Source organism: Nicotiana tabacum, chromosome 18 (genome assembly GCF_000715075.1).
Source record: "Nicotiana tabacum cultivar K326 chromosome 18, ASM71507v2, whole genome shotgun sequence".
NCBI classification, from domain to species: domain Eukaryota; kingdom Viridiplantae; phylum Streptophyta; class Magnoliopsida; order Solanales; family Solanaceae; genus Nicotiana; species Nicotiana tabacum.
Window position 1 is genome coordinate 158,160,739 of NC_134097.1, and position 15,926 is coordinate 158,176,664.

Sequence of the window (15,926 nt, forward strand, 5' to 3'; positions counted from 1 at the left end):
GAAAACCAAAAAAAAATGAACTTCTATCAATGTATCACCTACTATTGAAGGAAATTTTAAGGGATAATGTATCAATTTATCCCGAACATTATATTCAAAAGTTTCAAGAACTACTTATAACCTATGGAAAAACTAACCCAAAATCTATAAAATCCCCAGATTAACTAAATTCACGTGCTAAAGATAATAGTGTGCAGAATGAAATAAATCTAAGAAACAAAAAATAAAAAATAAAACATGCAATCAATGAAATGGTGAGTGGTGACTAGTATGCTTTTGACCAAAATTATAGCGATAATGACTGACTACTCGTGCAGCCACAGCCATTCATCATTCCAATCTAATAATGCTATGTTTACCATAATTGATGACAATGGGGCGGGTGCGGGGCGGGTTTGGACTTATGTAGGACGGGGCGGGTTTGGCATTACTATGTTTACCATAATTAATTATATATGGCCGAAAGCCCGAAGGTGTCATTCAGAGATTGAATTTCATCAAAATCTTCAAGTCAATAAAAGTGTTATAACTCATTCTCTTTAATCATATGATATCTAGAGTTATTGATCCGACTAATTTAAATTTGCACTGCCAAGATCCATTAAAAGTTTTCCATATTTGTTTTACTTGCCCCTTATTAAATGGGAGGGAAAGAAATCTGGAAACCCTTTAAGTGAAGGGTAACGGGTAACGTAACATAAATTTAGAACAAAAAATTGAAGTATTCAAGAATCAAAGAATGATACTAATAGTTAGATAGAATAATATAACCATTTTTACTTGAAATAGATTTTATATTTTTTGGTTGTATAGAATCAACAATAACTTTGAGATCTCTGCACTTTAAGTTGGAGACCAACTCGGACAACATAAATCTTTTAAGCCTCGTTTGGTTGGGAAACAAGCTATCCCACAATTAATTATCCCGGAATTAGTTATCGCACCTTCCCATAGGTATAAAAACATTACAATCCCGAAATAACTAATATCGAGATCAATTATACCACGATTTATTTCAACCAGATATGGGATAAACACATCTCAAATTTAATCCCATGATTAATTATCCCTCATACCAAACGAGCCCGTCGTAGTTGGATTTGAGTTAGAAACTTCTCTATCAACATAAACCTTTTATTGAAAGATGATATCCTGATAATGACTGCCAAAATAGCAGACTCCTCCAATATCTAAAAAACTTGGATAAACTATGCTTCTGCAAGCTAATTACTAGGGCTAATACACTTGACTATGTATATGCTTGATGTGCTTTACGGCAGCACACAGAATACAGGGATCAGGTAACATTTGATTAAATTCAGGAAATTGTGCTTGTCTTACAATTGCTAGTCAAGATTAAAAAAACAGAATAATATGTCAACCTTTCAATACAAAATGTCTTTGAACTCAAATAACAACATTACATTTAAAGGCAGAAAAATTTAGGCAAAATCTATGCAAGCAGTATTTTATGTTCTGTCATGCACCTCTGAAGAAGCTGTACTATGGAAAGGAGAAGCATGAGAAGTCCTCACTAGCATAGATCACACAAGAGTAGTATCCATGTTGTCGTGATTTGTCAATAGCAATATCCCATTCATATTTGCTTACTGGACCAAGTCAACTATTAGATTTTTGTGGTTGAGAATTTTCTAATGAGCTTGTTCCACAAAGTAATATTTATAATCCTTTCTATTGGCAATTTACAAGTCGATGCCCATTTCTAGAATATTACTGAATTATGTTTCAGTTAATGATGAAGAAAAACATGGATATGAAGGTTTAAAACATAACAGGACACTCAAGAAGAGAATTGAAACTAATATTTTATAACCTTGAAGTACTAATTGACGATAAGCTTGTTAAGACCTATAGCCATGGAAACCAAAATGTGCAACTCCAAAAAGAGCAAGAAAAGACCTGCGAGAATTTCTACAAGCTGGCAAGTCTATTAGTAGACACTCCGAGATGGATGGAAAAAGTTTGGAGATCAAGAACCTTAGAAAGATCCTGCGAGAATAGGCTTTTGATTCTAGGAATATTGAGAATGATGATCCAGTTGTTGAAGCTGTAAGATCCAAAGTGTTGATAACTTCATGTGCGGCTGGACATCTTCCGAGGATGTAAACTCCTCAAAGAAGCTTGGTTCATCATAAGTGCCTTCCAAGGCTCTCCAAGCAATAGTTTTACCATATTTCTTCACTTGTCAATCTTGCAAATTCTATTTCCAAAATATGCCACTAAAATCCATTGCAAGTATTAAACAGAAAATTTGAGAAGAATCAACCACATAATAAGTGCAAAAAAATTCAGTTGTCCTCAAAGGGAAGGCATAACAAGCCTCTCCAAACAAAAGCTTGACCCCTATTTCTTAAATTGTTATGGCTAGAAATGTTGTTTCACTATCAACTCCGAACTTTTACTACTTTCAGCACGGATCCACTTTTACTGCTAGGTACTTGAAGCCTTATTTTCTTGAAGAATTGATCAGGTGGCATCCTTCCTCAGGCTGTCCTTTAAACCTTCACAAAGTTACATTAAAGGAAATATATAACTGCTTATTAAATGGCATGACAGACATATTATCAATCCAACTATGTGTATAATCACTGCAAACCACCTTCTCCATTACCTTCCGTTGAACACATTGAATATTTCCGCTTCTGTGTTTTGCTTTTCCTGAAAGAATGGCTGAACTGTTTTACAACTTCTGTGTTTAATTTTTAAAATGGTCGATGGAATGCCTGCAATGGATAAGAAAATCATACTTTGGGTTAGAAAGAGAGGAGCTAACATTGAAACAACATTTGTAGCAATAACAGTTGAAGAAAGAGGGAACAAGCATTTGCCTGGAGAAGCTTGTTACGGCCTTCCTAGAAGAACTGAACTTTTTTGCACTTATTATGTTTCTGATTCTTCTCAAATCTTTTGTGATACATCGACAACGGATACTGGCAGCATACTTGGATCAGAAACAGAGGAGATGACAGAGAAACAACATTTGCAAGACCGGAAGTTGAAGAAATATGAGAAACCTTTTGGCCGGAGAGCCTTGGAAGGCATCGACGATAAACCAAGCTTCTTTGAGGAGTTTGCACCCTCCAACAAAAGTCCAGCAGCATAGGAAGTTATCAGCACACTGATCTCGTAAATAAGGTTATTAATAGCTTCAACAAATGAATCATCATTCTCAATATTCCTAGAATCAAAAGCCTATTCTTGCTTGCAGGATCTTTCTAAGGTTCTTGATCTCCATGAATAATTTGTCCATCTATCTCGGAGTGTCTACCAATAGACTACAGGTTGTAGAAATCCATCTCCACTTGGTTCATCCAAATTTTCCCTTTTCCTGAGAGGTCTTTTCTTCCTCTTTAGTTTCAGCTCTCTTCCTCAGCATCTTGTTAAATGTCAAGCCTTCATACCCATGTTTTACTTCATCATCCGCCTAAATATTAGTATTTAGTAATACTCTGGAAATTTGCATCAACATCAAAATCGCAAATAGAAAGGATTATAGATATCACTTTGTGGAACAAGCTCAATCTTGGAAAATTATCAAGCACAAAATTCTAATATTTGACTTAGTTCATTAAGCAAGTATGAAGGGGACATGGCTCTTGACATATCGCAAGAGCATGGATGTGACTTTTGCGTGATCTATGCCAGGAAAGGACTTCTCATGCTTCCTCTTTCCAGAATAAAGCCCTCTTTGAAGGTGCAGATAGAAAAATACTAGATGCATGACCTTCACCTAAATTCTTCTGCCCTGAAATGTAAAAATGGATCAACCAAAAGAAAGCTTTACAGTATCAAGTCAACAAAATTATATCTACAGCCTGTAGACTACAGGTAACCCTTCCATAAAAAGCAGGTGTAATCTTGAATACAAGGCAAGTTACTAGCTATAATAGGTAAAGGCGACTTGATAATGTAAAAATTATTTACACCAGTTTTTTGCAAAAAAAATATTATAATAATTAAATAAATTCTTTACACCATGGGTGGATTTGGTAAAACTCAATGTAAAAGTACTTATTTGTTTGATTATTGTTGAAGTTGGAGGTTTTTTTTAATTTATGCATGTCTTTTTATGGTGCATCATTTCCTATCTTTAGATGTCTATTAGATGAAAGAAATTTTCAATTGCAATTAAATAAGCAGATTACAATTACACATCAAATGACTAAAATTAATCAGATAGATGCAAAATCATCACATTTTCACAAAGCTCCAACTCACCGGGGAATATGTTGGGCACTCTACTACAAGAGCCAGGTGAAGTTTCCTCTTCAGAAATTAGCTAGAGGGTGACAATGGCGTTGCTGACTCCGTCAAAGCCTCATCCAATCTTCTGTTTGCAGACTTTGTTCTGTAACACCATATCTCGAAGGCTTCACTAAGGTCTGGATATTTAACTTGCTCAGCACTTATCCAATCTGCTAGAATGTCAGCTTGATCATTTGATGGTAATGCTGAAACCAACGAAACTATTGCTCCCTCAATGCATTGGGAAAGGTCTTCACTCATCTTGTATGGAAATGCAGCCTCTGTTTTGCCCATTTGATCGGAAAGAAACTTCATTTTTCTTATGTATGGAAGCCATGTCTTGAGCAGTTCTACTCGACTTTCTGCTGGAAGAACTACAGTTCCATAACCTACTGCGTCCAATACTTTTGATGTCACTTCTATTAATTTTATCTTCAAACCCCACAAGATAGAATCAAGTCTTTTGTCTTCGATGACCTTCAATAAATTGCTCGATATATTAGCCCAGTGGGAAACGAAGTCCTTCATTAGATCCATCTTCAAAAGAGTGTTACACATCCATTCAAGGTCAGATAGACTCCGCATTACTTTCTTTTCAATATCCTTGTTTGCAATGTCAGGTTCCAAAATCAAGGAGAATAGTTCATTTTCAAAAGAACAAAATATTTTAGACACCAGAATTCCAATCTCCACTTTTATTTCATCATCAGCTATGGCAAGAGGAATCTTTTCATCATCCTCGAGCATGAACTCAACCTGTTCTTGGGCTGAGGTTCTTAGATCATCTTCAAATAAAGGGAAAGAATCACTGGTGGAAGTGGCAAAGCGGATAGCAGACAAGAAAACTTTTTTCGTACCACATAATTCTGTTTCTTGTATATTGGTAAATATGGGCATGGTATAAGCACTAAGTTCCTGAAAGGTTCCTTGTCCTCCTTATTCTCCGAGGGAAAGCCGAACGACTGAATGCAGGTATGAAGAAGCAGAGACTTCAAAAAATATCAAAAGTATATCCAAGACCAAGAGAGTCCACCTGAAGCAAAAAAGGGTCAATCTAGAGGAATAGAAAACAAAGAGTTGAAACAACAGCAACAAGAACAATAACCTAGTAGAATCCCACCAGTGGGGTCTGGTGTAGAGGGGTAGAGGGCAAAGAGGTCGACAGAAGCTCGCTGACAACAAAAACAAAGAGTTGAAAGAAACAAGAATTGTAAGGAGTTGCAAATAGGGAGACAACATGCAGATTTCAAAGACAGTAATAGGTAGCAAACAGCAAATAAATGCATTTCAGAGCAAACATCATCCTCATTCTTTTACAATGAGTTAACCTTTATAGTTTGTACTATCTTGTTTTGGTGCATGCAAGGAGTTATCTCTAACAATTAAAACAAAACCAATTTACAGATACTAGACACTAACAACACTGCTGACCTATGCAAGTAAGATAAATGACTGTCAATTTTCAAGCAAAAAGACCCTCTTTTTATTTTCATTTCCTCAAAAAAAAAAAAAAAAAAAAAAAAAAAAGGTATTCAGAGGCTGCTTCTGTACACAAGCGACGGACACACAAAAAAGAAGTTCCCAACTTGGTATTTCTTAGTAGATCTCCAGTTATGCAAGGAATATAAATTACTAAAAAAAAAAGAATCTTTGACTCCTTTAATTTTACTGGGTAACACAAAACCAAGATATCAAGATTTAAAATAAAAAACTTCTGTTAAAAAACTCAACTTAATAATGGAATACTTAAGAAATTAGGACATCATGCAATTAACTTGGGAAAAATCAGAAAGAACTATGAAAAATAGAAGCTTCATTTATGCAGTGGATTCTTTTTTGATAAAAAAATCTTGATAGAAGGTGTTCAAGGTTTAAGAAAGAGAGAAAGCGAGACAAAGAGAGGTACCTAAAACATCGGTTTCGCCGGAGAAAAAGAGGTGGAGAAGTAGCAATTTTTCAGCTTTAAGTACTGAGCTCAGCTAAAGAAGAAAAGTAGAAAACTATGGTGTCATTTGGATTTGGGTCTTGTTTTTCGGGTCTTAGTTGAGCCCATTAGTACATTATTTGGGCTTGCAGAATGGGCCCCCATATTCATATTTCTATTTCTAATGTGAGAAGAATAAGCTCAAATAGCTGCTCATCTAATCGCTTAAATTAGAAATAGCCGGTGGAGGTATAATATATGCATAATTTTTATATTATATGTGTATAATAAAAAATTAAATGGTGAATATAGCTGGCTATTTGTGTAAAGAGCAAAGATTACTTTTAGCCCGTGACCGAAACTATTTACATCTGGTAGTCACAGAAGTGTATAAAATTTGAGTATCTTTTGTGTATACATAATAACATACATAAATATATACTAATGTATGTGTGTGTATGTATAGGCCATTATTTTGAAGGTGACTATACAGTGTCATATTTCTATTGCTCATAAAAAAGTTACTATTAGTAAGGAATACTATGTTTCGCCAAACTATGATTAATGTCAGATTTAATTTTGGAAATACTATGACAAAAAGGGTGTCTATGACAGTAATACTTAAGGGTGGCAAGTGGGCTGGTCCAGGATCGGGATCTGCTTGGGACCGCGGGCCAAACAGGCCAAATGGGCTAAGTGGGCCGGTTCTTGGCTTTGAACCGTTTGGCCCACCAAGGGACCGGGACCGGACGGGTCCCTTGGCGGGCCAAATGGGCCCAACGGTTTTTTTTTAAAAAAGTAGCCGTTTGGAGAATTTAAACACAGTTGTTGGGCTTTAGAAAATAGTCGTTGGCTATTTAGAAAATAGTCATTTAACCCCCTAACTTTGTTTTAACCCCAAACTTTTTATAATTATATTTTTTTCCTATTGTTAACTATAAATACCCCCTCATTCTTTTATTTTTCTTACAACATCAATATCAATCTATCACAATCTCTCTCTAATTTTTTTCTATACTTGCTACTATTGCTTATTATTCCAAAAATTAGTAAGAAAATATTGAAGTTATTACAATTTGTGAAAAAATTGTGAAGTTGGTGAATTAAAGTCTTCAAGTCTTCAATAATAATCAATTTTCAATACGTTGTTCGTCAATTCGGTAAACTCGTTCCAACTCTTAAGTCTTAATATTATAGTTTTGTTTGTTTTATTTATTTGCTATTACTTGATTAATTAAGATGACTTCCTTAAAACATATTTTTGGTAAAAATAAGAATAAGTGAAAATCCAAGAGTAGCGCATCTAATGGTCATGTTGTTCCTACTCCCCTGCCCCCGGCTCACCGAACCAAACCCCATATCCGTCCTACACCTACTTTTTTTTTATAGCGATAATAATTTATTTCAATTTACCGAGAGTCAATTCTGCCATAATATTGCAGCCGGTGAATAATTAGACCATGAATTAATGAATGCTCTTTATTCTAATAATTATAATACTATTGATGAAAATGATGATGAGGAAATTGATCTTGATGAACCTCAACGGGATGATGATACACCCACTAGTCATGCTCATGATGTTAATCCAACTAGTGATAACCCTGTTAATCCAAAAGATGACTCATATGATACTCATGTTACTGCCCCTACTTTTTCTAGACAACCTACCAAACGGACGATAGCATCTCCTGTTTGGCCAATTTTACTCAACTAGTTCCGGAAAATAAGATTAAGTGTAAAACTTGTGGTATGGAGTTAGCTTTTAAATATTTTGGATCGTTGGGGGAAGGGGAAGGGGGGGACTTTGGCTAGACACATAAAAATACACCCTCAAGATAGAGTCAGATATCTTCGTCTGAAAGCTTTCGCCGAGGACAAAAGTATACCTTATCCTAGTTAGGTTGACCTTAGTACCGGTTTAACTCAATTTCAATCGGGAATTAACACTGATACCGGTAGTATTTTGTATTATGATTAAAAAAAAAGATCGAGAAGAATTGGCAAAAATGATATCTGTTATGTGCTTACCCTATAGTTTTTCTTCTGACCATTCGTTTGTGCATTATATTAGAAAAGTTTTTAATCCTACTTATAAAGGTTTTCTCTCGCACAACTGTAAAGAGCGATATTTATAAATATAAGCATGAATATGAATAATATTTGTTCTATGTATTTACTCATATAAATTGTCGTATTGCTATTACAACTGATATTGGTAGAAGTGGCAACGACTGTGATTACTTTACTGCTACTAGTCATTGGACTGATGAGGATTTGATGATGTAAAAGCGCATAATTGCTTATAGAATAATTAATTCACGTCACACATGGCAGTTTGTTGCTAACATAGTTGCGGATATCTGCAGATATTTTTGCATTAGTGATAAAATAATATCAGTTTTAGTGGATAATGCTACTAAACACAAATGCTATAGACTTGCTTACCACTACTCTAAATCCTGTATTTAGTAACATTTTTCATGTTAGATGTATTTGTCATATTTACCATTTAATTGTGGGTGATGGTATGAGAATTTTAAATATTGAAATTGAAAAGGTTAAAATGGCTCTTACTGGTTTTTTTATTCAAACCGTAGAAGTAGACTTATAGAATATTTTAAAAGATGCGATGAATGTGGCCTAAGAGAAAGAAATGTTCCTAAACATTGTCCGACCAGATGAAATTACACGTATGAAAGTTTGGTTGATGCATATGAATATAGAAGCCCCATAAACTCAACGTTTAATGCACATGTAAGTAATGATGATGAGCACCTTACGAATGGGGATTGAGCTAATGTTAAAATGCTTGTTGATTTTTTAGAAAAAATTCATATTGCTACAAATAAATTTTGTGGGCAATATTATCCTACTATGTCTAACCGTTTTGTTTATATTGCAGAACTTGCTAATTTGTTTGCTCATTTTTCAAAGGACGGGGAAATTTATTGTGACGACCCGCCCGGTCGTCTTAAGAATTAATGCCCCGATCCCTATTAACTACTTTTTCCAAGTTTATTTTTGCTAATTTGATTTGCCGGGATGTTCGGTTTTGAGTTTCGGAGAGTTTTCGGACACTTAGTCCCTAAATGAGAGCTTAAGTGTTGGAGAGTTGACCGTAGTCGGAACAGTAGGAAGATGGCCTCGGAATGGAAATTCGATGGTTCTGTTAGCTCCGTTGGGTGATTTCGGGCTTAGGGGCGTGTTCGGATTGTGTTTTGGAAGTCCGTAGCTAATTTAGGCTTGAAATGCCGAAAAGTCGAATTTTGAAGTTTCCAGTTCGATAGTGAGATTTTGATCCGTGGGTCGGAATGAAATTCCGGAAGTTGGAGTAGCTCCGTAGTGTTGAATGTGACGTGTGTGCAAAATTTCAGGTCATTCAGACGAGGTTTGATAGACTTTTTGATCGAAAGCATATTTTAGAGCTTTTAGAATTCTTAGGCTTGAATACGATGAAAAAGAGGTGTTTTAATGTTGTTTTGAGCGTTCCGAAGGTTGGAAAAACTTTGAATGATATTTTAGGATTGGTTGTCATGTTTGGTTGAGGTCCCGGGGGCCTCGGGATGAATTCGGATGGTTGACAGAAGGATTTGGAGTTTGAAAGTTTGCTGCAGCAGCTAATCTTCTGTCATAACCGCACCTACGGTTTGGGTCCTGCAGGTGCGGAGCCGTAGAAGCGGCGAATCAAGCGTAGATGCGGATTTGTGGAGGATCAGCAGGTTCCGCAGATGCGGGTAATTCACCGCAGAAGCGATACCGCATCTGCGGAAGGGTAACCGCAGATGTAGAAATTGGCCTTTAAGTGAAAGTCACAGATGCGACGAAGTCCTCGCAAATGCGGTCCCAGGGCCACAAATGCGGAAATCGCTGGGTAGAACATATAAATTCTTGTCTTCACGAAATTTAGCCATTTTTCATCTTTTTCAAAATGGGAAGAAGCTTGGGGAACACTTTTCAAGAGGGATTTTCAGATGAGTTCATTGGGGTAAGGTCTTTGGTCTCTAAACTCGTTATTGGAATAATTTTTATCAATTTAAGCATGAAAAATTAAGAAAAATCAGTGGTAATTGGAGGGGTTAGGGCTTGTCTAATTGGAGACTTTTGAGTGATGATTTGAGGGACAAATTGAGGTCCGATTTTGTTTTCTGGAAATATAAATTTTACCCGATTCCGAGACGTGGGTCTGAGGGGCATTTTGGTCATTTTACATAATTTCGCATATTATCTTAGAATTTTATTGTAGAATCAATTACTTGAAGTGTTATTTACATTATGCAATTGAATTGAATTTATTTGGGCCATTTGGAGTCGAGTACTCGTGGCAAGAACGTGGTCTCGGGTTGATTTTGAGTCGGTTCTAGGTAAGTGGCTTGTCTAACCTTGTGTGGGGGACCTTCCCTTAGGATTGGTATATTTGGTAATTGAAATGTCTTGTACGTGAGGTGACGAGTGCGTACTTGTGCTGATTGTTGGAAATCCGGTTTTCTTTAAGTAATTACTAGTATGTTTCCTTTCTTGTTTCTATTACTTGCACTATTAAGCCTGTTGTTAGCTTAGGAAAGCACGTCTAAGTGACTTAATTACGTTATTTTCTCAACCTGCCTTACCTGAATTCTGTGCAGCATGCTAGGCTAGAATCACTTGTTGCCTTAATATGAAGTTTGCCATTTTTGTATATTTTCCTGTTGCTGTTATGTATTTATTTTTGGGACTACTGATGTGGGATTCCGATAGCTCCCCCTTGTCTGTTTATTTTGGGACTACGGATGTGGGATTCCGGTAGATCCCCCTGCACAGTTATATGGAACTACGGGAATGCACCCGGTAGATTCCCCCAGTATTGGGTATTTACATTTGGGACTACGGAAGGGGATTACGGTAGATCCCCGCGCACTATGAGTTGGACTATGGGACCGGATCCTGGGAGATCCATTGGATATGTACACATGGAACTACATGACGGTATCTTGGGAGATCCCCGATCGTTATTATTGGTGCTGAGCTGTATTTCCTTTCCATGTTTACCTTATTTCTGTATAGTTGTTGATGTCTTATACATCCTGTTTTATTTTACTGTTGTATTTATTCATACTATTCTGTTCTATACTTGTGAACTTTATATTTTATTTAACCTCAGTAGGGCCCTGACCTTCCTCGTCACTACCCAACCGAGGTTAGGCTTGGCACTTACTGAGTACCACTATGGTGTACTCATGTCCCTTCTGCGTATGTTTTTCATGTGCAGATCCAGGTACCGCTATTCAGGCCTACCATCCTTGAGGGAGGCGACTTCTCTAGAGACTTCGAGGTACATCTGTCGCGTCCGGACACCGAGGAGTCCCTTTCTATTCTAGTTGCTAAACATTGCCTTTCTGTATTTTCTTTCTTGTTAGATATTCTGGAGTTATAGCCTGTTTGGCCAAGCTTTTTTTGGCCAAAAGTGCTTTTTTTTTTTGCCAAAAGTGCTTTTGGCCAAAAATTGAAGTGTTTGGCCAAGCTTTTGGAAGGAAAAAAAGTGTTTTTGAGGAGAAGCAGAAGCAGTTTTGGAGAAGCAGAAAAAAATAGCTTATCTCAAAAAGTACTTTTTTGATAAGCACTTTTGAGAAAAATACACTTAGAAGCAGTTTTTAAAGCTTGGCCAAACACTAATTGCTGCTCAGAAGTGCAATTCAAACTAATTAGCCAAACACAAACTGCTTCTCGCCAAAAGTACTTTTGAGAAAAGCACTTTTGAAAAAAAGCATTTCTCAAAATAAGCTGATTTTTGCAGCTTGGCCAAATGGGCTATTAGACTGTTAGATATTCCAAAGGCTCGTGTTTCCGTGAGTTTCCGAGTTTTGGGATAGTGTACTTGGTTTTGAGAATGTTGTGTTGTATATGCCAAGCGGCATTATAACTATTGTTTCCATTCAGTTATTTTGGTTTTTGATTATTTCTTCCGCAAGTTTCATTTATGTTCCGCATTTGTTAGACTTACCTAGTTGTAGAGACTAGGTGCCGTCACGACAGTTCACGGAGGGTGAACTGGGGTCGTGACATTTATAAACTTGCTATTGATTCTATGAGAAAAATATTTAAAAAATATATTTTTCATATTCCCCCAATTTATGGTGTTACTGCTTTGTTAAATCCTTATATGAAATTAGGAGGTCCTCAATTTTAGTATGAAACTATTTATAATGATTTAGAACTTGAAGATGATAAGTTGTCTCAACTTCCGGAAGTAATAGCCTCAATTAGAATAAATGCTCAAACTATTTATATTGTTTATCAAGTTGCATTAAATCATGCTACACCAAATGTTCCAACTCCGTCTTCTTCTATTCTCAATCATCTAAAAAAACTGCGGGAGTAAGAGCACCTAGTGCTTGGGCAGGGTTTAGGGGTTCTCAAGGTTCTAGTAGTAATGATTTTTCACAACTAAATGAGCTTGAAGTTTATTTATCGCAGGGAATTGAGGAAGTGAATCCCGACGGCTCCTTTAATCTTTTGTAATTATGGAAGGACAAAGAAAAATAGTTTCCGGTACTTTCAAGGATGGTCCGAGACATTTTAACTATTCAAGCTTCAACAGTAGCATCAGAGAGTACTTTCAGTCAAGCAAAACTTCAACTCGGTGATTATAAAGCATCTATGAGGGAGAGCTTGGAAAAATTAGTAATTTTTAGAGATTGAATCTGTTCGTAAAGAAGAAATTTTGGACTTGCTGAATCACAACTAGAGGAAGGCGAAACTTACAAAGAAATGTTAGCTGAACTTCCGGAGGATGCTGCTTCGCCGGACAATAGAAGCGGCGATAACCAAGCTACTTTTCCGCCACTACCAACGAAAATTCCTCCGGACCTTGAAGGATTTATGAAGTTTGTAAGAGATACCATGTAACTTGTATGAACAAAAATTAGTATGTATTATGTAACTTGTATTTTGGCACATCTTGATTAGTTTCTTTTTCTTCTCAATGGTGGTATTAGCACCTTGTTGTGCTCATTCCATAGGGGGGAGGAAGACTAAGAAAGATATTGCCATATTTTTTCAATACTATAATAAAATTATAACGCATTGCTTTGAATATCTCTTTACAATATTTTTGTTTTAAAATTTGAATTAAAAAATTTAGGTCACATATAATTTAATAAAATTTACATGGCATTGCCTTAGATATTTTTTAATATCTTTTTATCTCTACTTTTTATTTAATTAAAAAAAATATTCAGCCGTTGGGCCAACTTAGCCCGCGGGCCCGGCCCGTTTAGCCCGAGACAATGAGTTGGTGGGCCCGGTCCCGAGCCGGTTCCTAAAAAAAGACCGTTTAGTCCAGAATCAGTAGACCTATTTATTTAGGGACCGGCCTGGGATCGGGAGCGTTTAGCCTGGCCCACTTGGCCCGTTTAGGGACCGGACCGGACCACATGCCACCTCTATTAATACTCCTTGTAAAACATTAAAAAGATATTTATTTTAATGTTTTCCACTCCGTAGAACTTCATTAGACGGATTAGCTAGCTATAGTTTTACCAAACATTCCAGTATCTCAGTTCTTTTAAGGTCATACTTGATTATGTTCTCTGTGTCTATTCTAATTTAATGATACTAATGTTAGACGGAATATTCTACAATATTTAACACAATTTTGTTAGAAAATTATCCTATAAAAAAATAGAAATTTTTTAGAATACGAGAAGGTACTAATTAACATACATAGACACAATATTGAGTGGTTTGAATACAACAACGTTAGTTTAAATTAACTTAAACAACCTAATAGCTTGGTCTAATTCAAAAAAGGAATATCGTTCAACTGGTGAATATATTTAAAGAAGTGTGATCACGCCCAACTATGCCCTATAAAAAGGACTAAGCGGTCGTTGCAAATATATTTCAGCTAACAAGTCCGGAGTCGCATCCCACAGGGAATTAACCTACTAAACACAGCTATTGGACTCACACAAATTCACGTAATCAATCTTTAGAAATATTTAAGTAATAAAGTGGATGTTTACTAACTAAATAGTACGTAATAAAAATGCAATAAATAATAACTAACTACGAACTGGTTGTAGACAAGAAATGCAATGATCTAAGGTTATGATTTTCCCTATTGTCGGAATCCTTTCCGCTATGTTTTCTATAAATTTGCCTAAGTCTTCTCTACCGATCATGAGCATTTTGACTGTCTTAACTCTCTCCCAATTAATTACCACAATATACTAGACATATTCTCCCGAATTACGCTAGTTGGCTTTAGGAGTGATATTGTTCAACAACTGCCTTAATATGTACTCTCTCCTGAGTAATACATACTAAATTGGCACAGTCGATTAAGGGCCCTTCAATCAACATCAACAATAATATAGTTGAACAAATAGAGAGAATACTACGACAAATCTATACTAACATAATAAGAAAATCATCATCCAATAGGTTCTATCAAAACTCTAGATTAGGAGTTTAGCTATGCATAATTGTTTTCACAATCACAACAACAGAATTCATCATCAATGATAAAAACTAGAGGAAGAAAGATAAAAACTCGTTGTCGAATCTTCCATCTTGCTTCTTGCCTGTTTTTGCCTTCAAAATTCTTCTAAAAACCAAGATACCATCTTTTTGGGCGAGCTAGGCTTCATATAGGTCAAGGAGAGTCGTCTCTGAAATTACAAGTTTAGCCCTGAAATAATTTTCCTCGGAGAGACGTGCGCGGCCGCGCACCTGGGAGGGTGACCGCGCACTTTGTGAAATTTTTGCCTGACTTGCGCGGCCTAGTGCGCAGCCGCCCACCTGGGCCATTTTTCTGCACTCTTCTTCGTTCTTCTTTTTAATTGCGCTAACCTCTTTTGATCCTCTAAAGAACTCTCAATTTACTCCATAAGCTTTTACTTGGCCTTTAATGCTCTATATTAGCTCAAACCACTCCTTAACCTTATTGTAGCCCGAACTTGCTCCTGCAAAGCATAAAATACTCAATCAGAGCAATTTACTACCATTTAACGCTCAAACATTAGTAAAGTGCAGCTAATTTAAAGTGCAAATAGTGGTCAAAATACATAATTATAGCCTACTATGAATACCCCACACTTAAACCATTGTCCATCCTCGAGCAATCAAACCACACCTTACATAGACACTACCTCACTAAGCGACTTTCCTAACTCATCGCACCAAGAATATTTCAAATAGTCTAAGTACAATAGTGTAACATCTTCACCTCAAGAATTGACTCATAAGCACGACGCATTATTCACAACTTGCTCACTTACTCTACACAGAGGTCCAGAATCACCTTTCCTTCATGAATCAAGTGCCCTCACACAACAAAAGAGAGTAGTTCCACATAAAATACAATTTAAGAATAATTAGAAACTCAAGATAGAAAGAATTCACTCACTCTCATAAACGGCATTCATGTGCCACAAGAAATGCACCATAGGCATGCTCATAGTGTACTACTCTACTAATTGAGTTCATTCAGTCAAGGATCAAATAGGACTTTTAAGTGGTTGTAATGTAGGTTGCGGGACGGGTAGGATACATTTAGATATAAGAGTGACTACACCTCCCTAAGCACTTTAATACATACACTTTAGCATTTGGAACCCCAAACTTATGTCAAACCATACTCCACCTTCAAATCAATATACATTAGCTCCAATTATTTAAGTACCTTTTCATCAAGAGTTACCACTTATCAAGGAATTATTTTTTCACAACATTACTTTTTCAAATGGCTCTTACT

At 36.3% G+C, this 15,926-nt stretch overlaps 1 protein-coding gene across 8 annotated transcripts; it reads right to left on the reverse strand.

Moving 5' to 3' along the window:
• Positions 1–1,356: 1,356 nt before the first annotated feature.
• Positions 1,357–6,280, reverse strand: LOC107807474 (BTB/POZ domain-containing protein At3g05675). 8 transcript variants are annotated; one of them, XM_016631882.2, is made up of 6 exons: positions 6,173–6,249; positions 5,387–5,438; positions 4,240–5,299; positions 2,850–3,766; positions 2,633–2,744; positions 1,357–2,522 (listed from the first exon to the last, which is right to left on the reverse strand). In XM_016631882.2, exon 3 carries the CDS (start codon positions 5,161–5,163, stop codon positions 4,297–4,299), a length of 867 nt encoding a protein of 288 aa, XP_016487368.1. In that variant the 5' UTR covers positions 5,164–5,299; positions 5,387–5,438; positions 6,173–6,249; the 3' UTR covers positions 1,357–2,522; positions 2,633–2,744; positions 2,850–3,766; positions 4,240–4,296. The 8 variants fall into 8 exon arrangements, with proteins under 8 accessions (XP_016487368.1, XP_016487369.1, XP_075093671.1 ...); XM_016631883.2 differs by having other exon boundaries at positions 5,372–5,438; positions 6,173–6,245; XM_075237570.1 differs by lacking the exon at positions 5,387–5,438 and having other exon boundaries at positions 6,173–6,280.
• Between the last annotated feature and the right edge of the window lie 9,646 nt (positions 6,281–15,926).

What these genes read in the sequence shown, in the direction of transcription:
- LOC107807474 (XM_075237570.1), bottom strand. Translation starts at nt 5,163, where the DNA reads ATGCCCATATTTACCAATATACAAGAAACAGAATTATGTGGTACGAAA.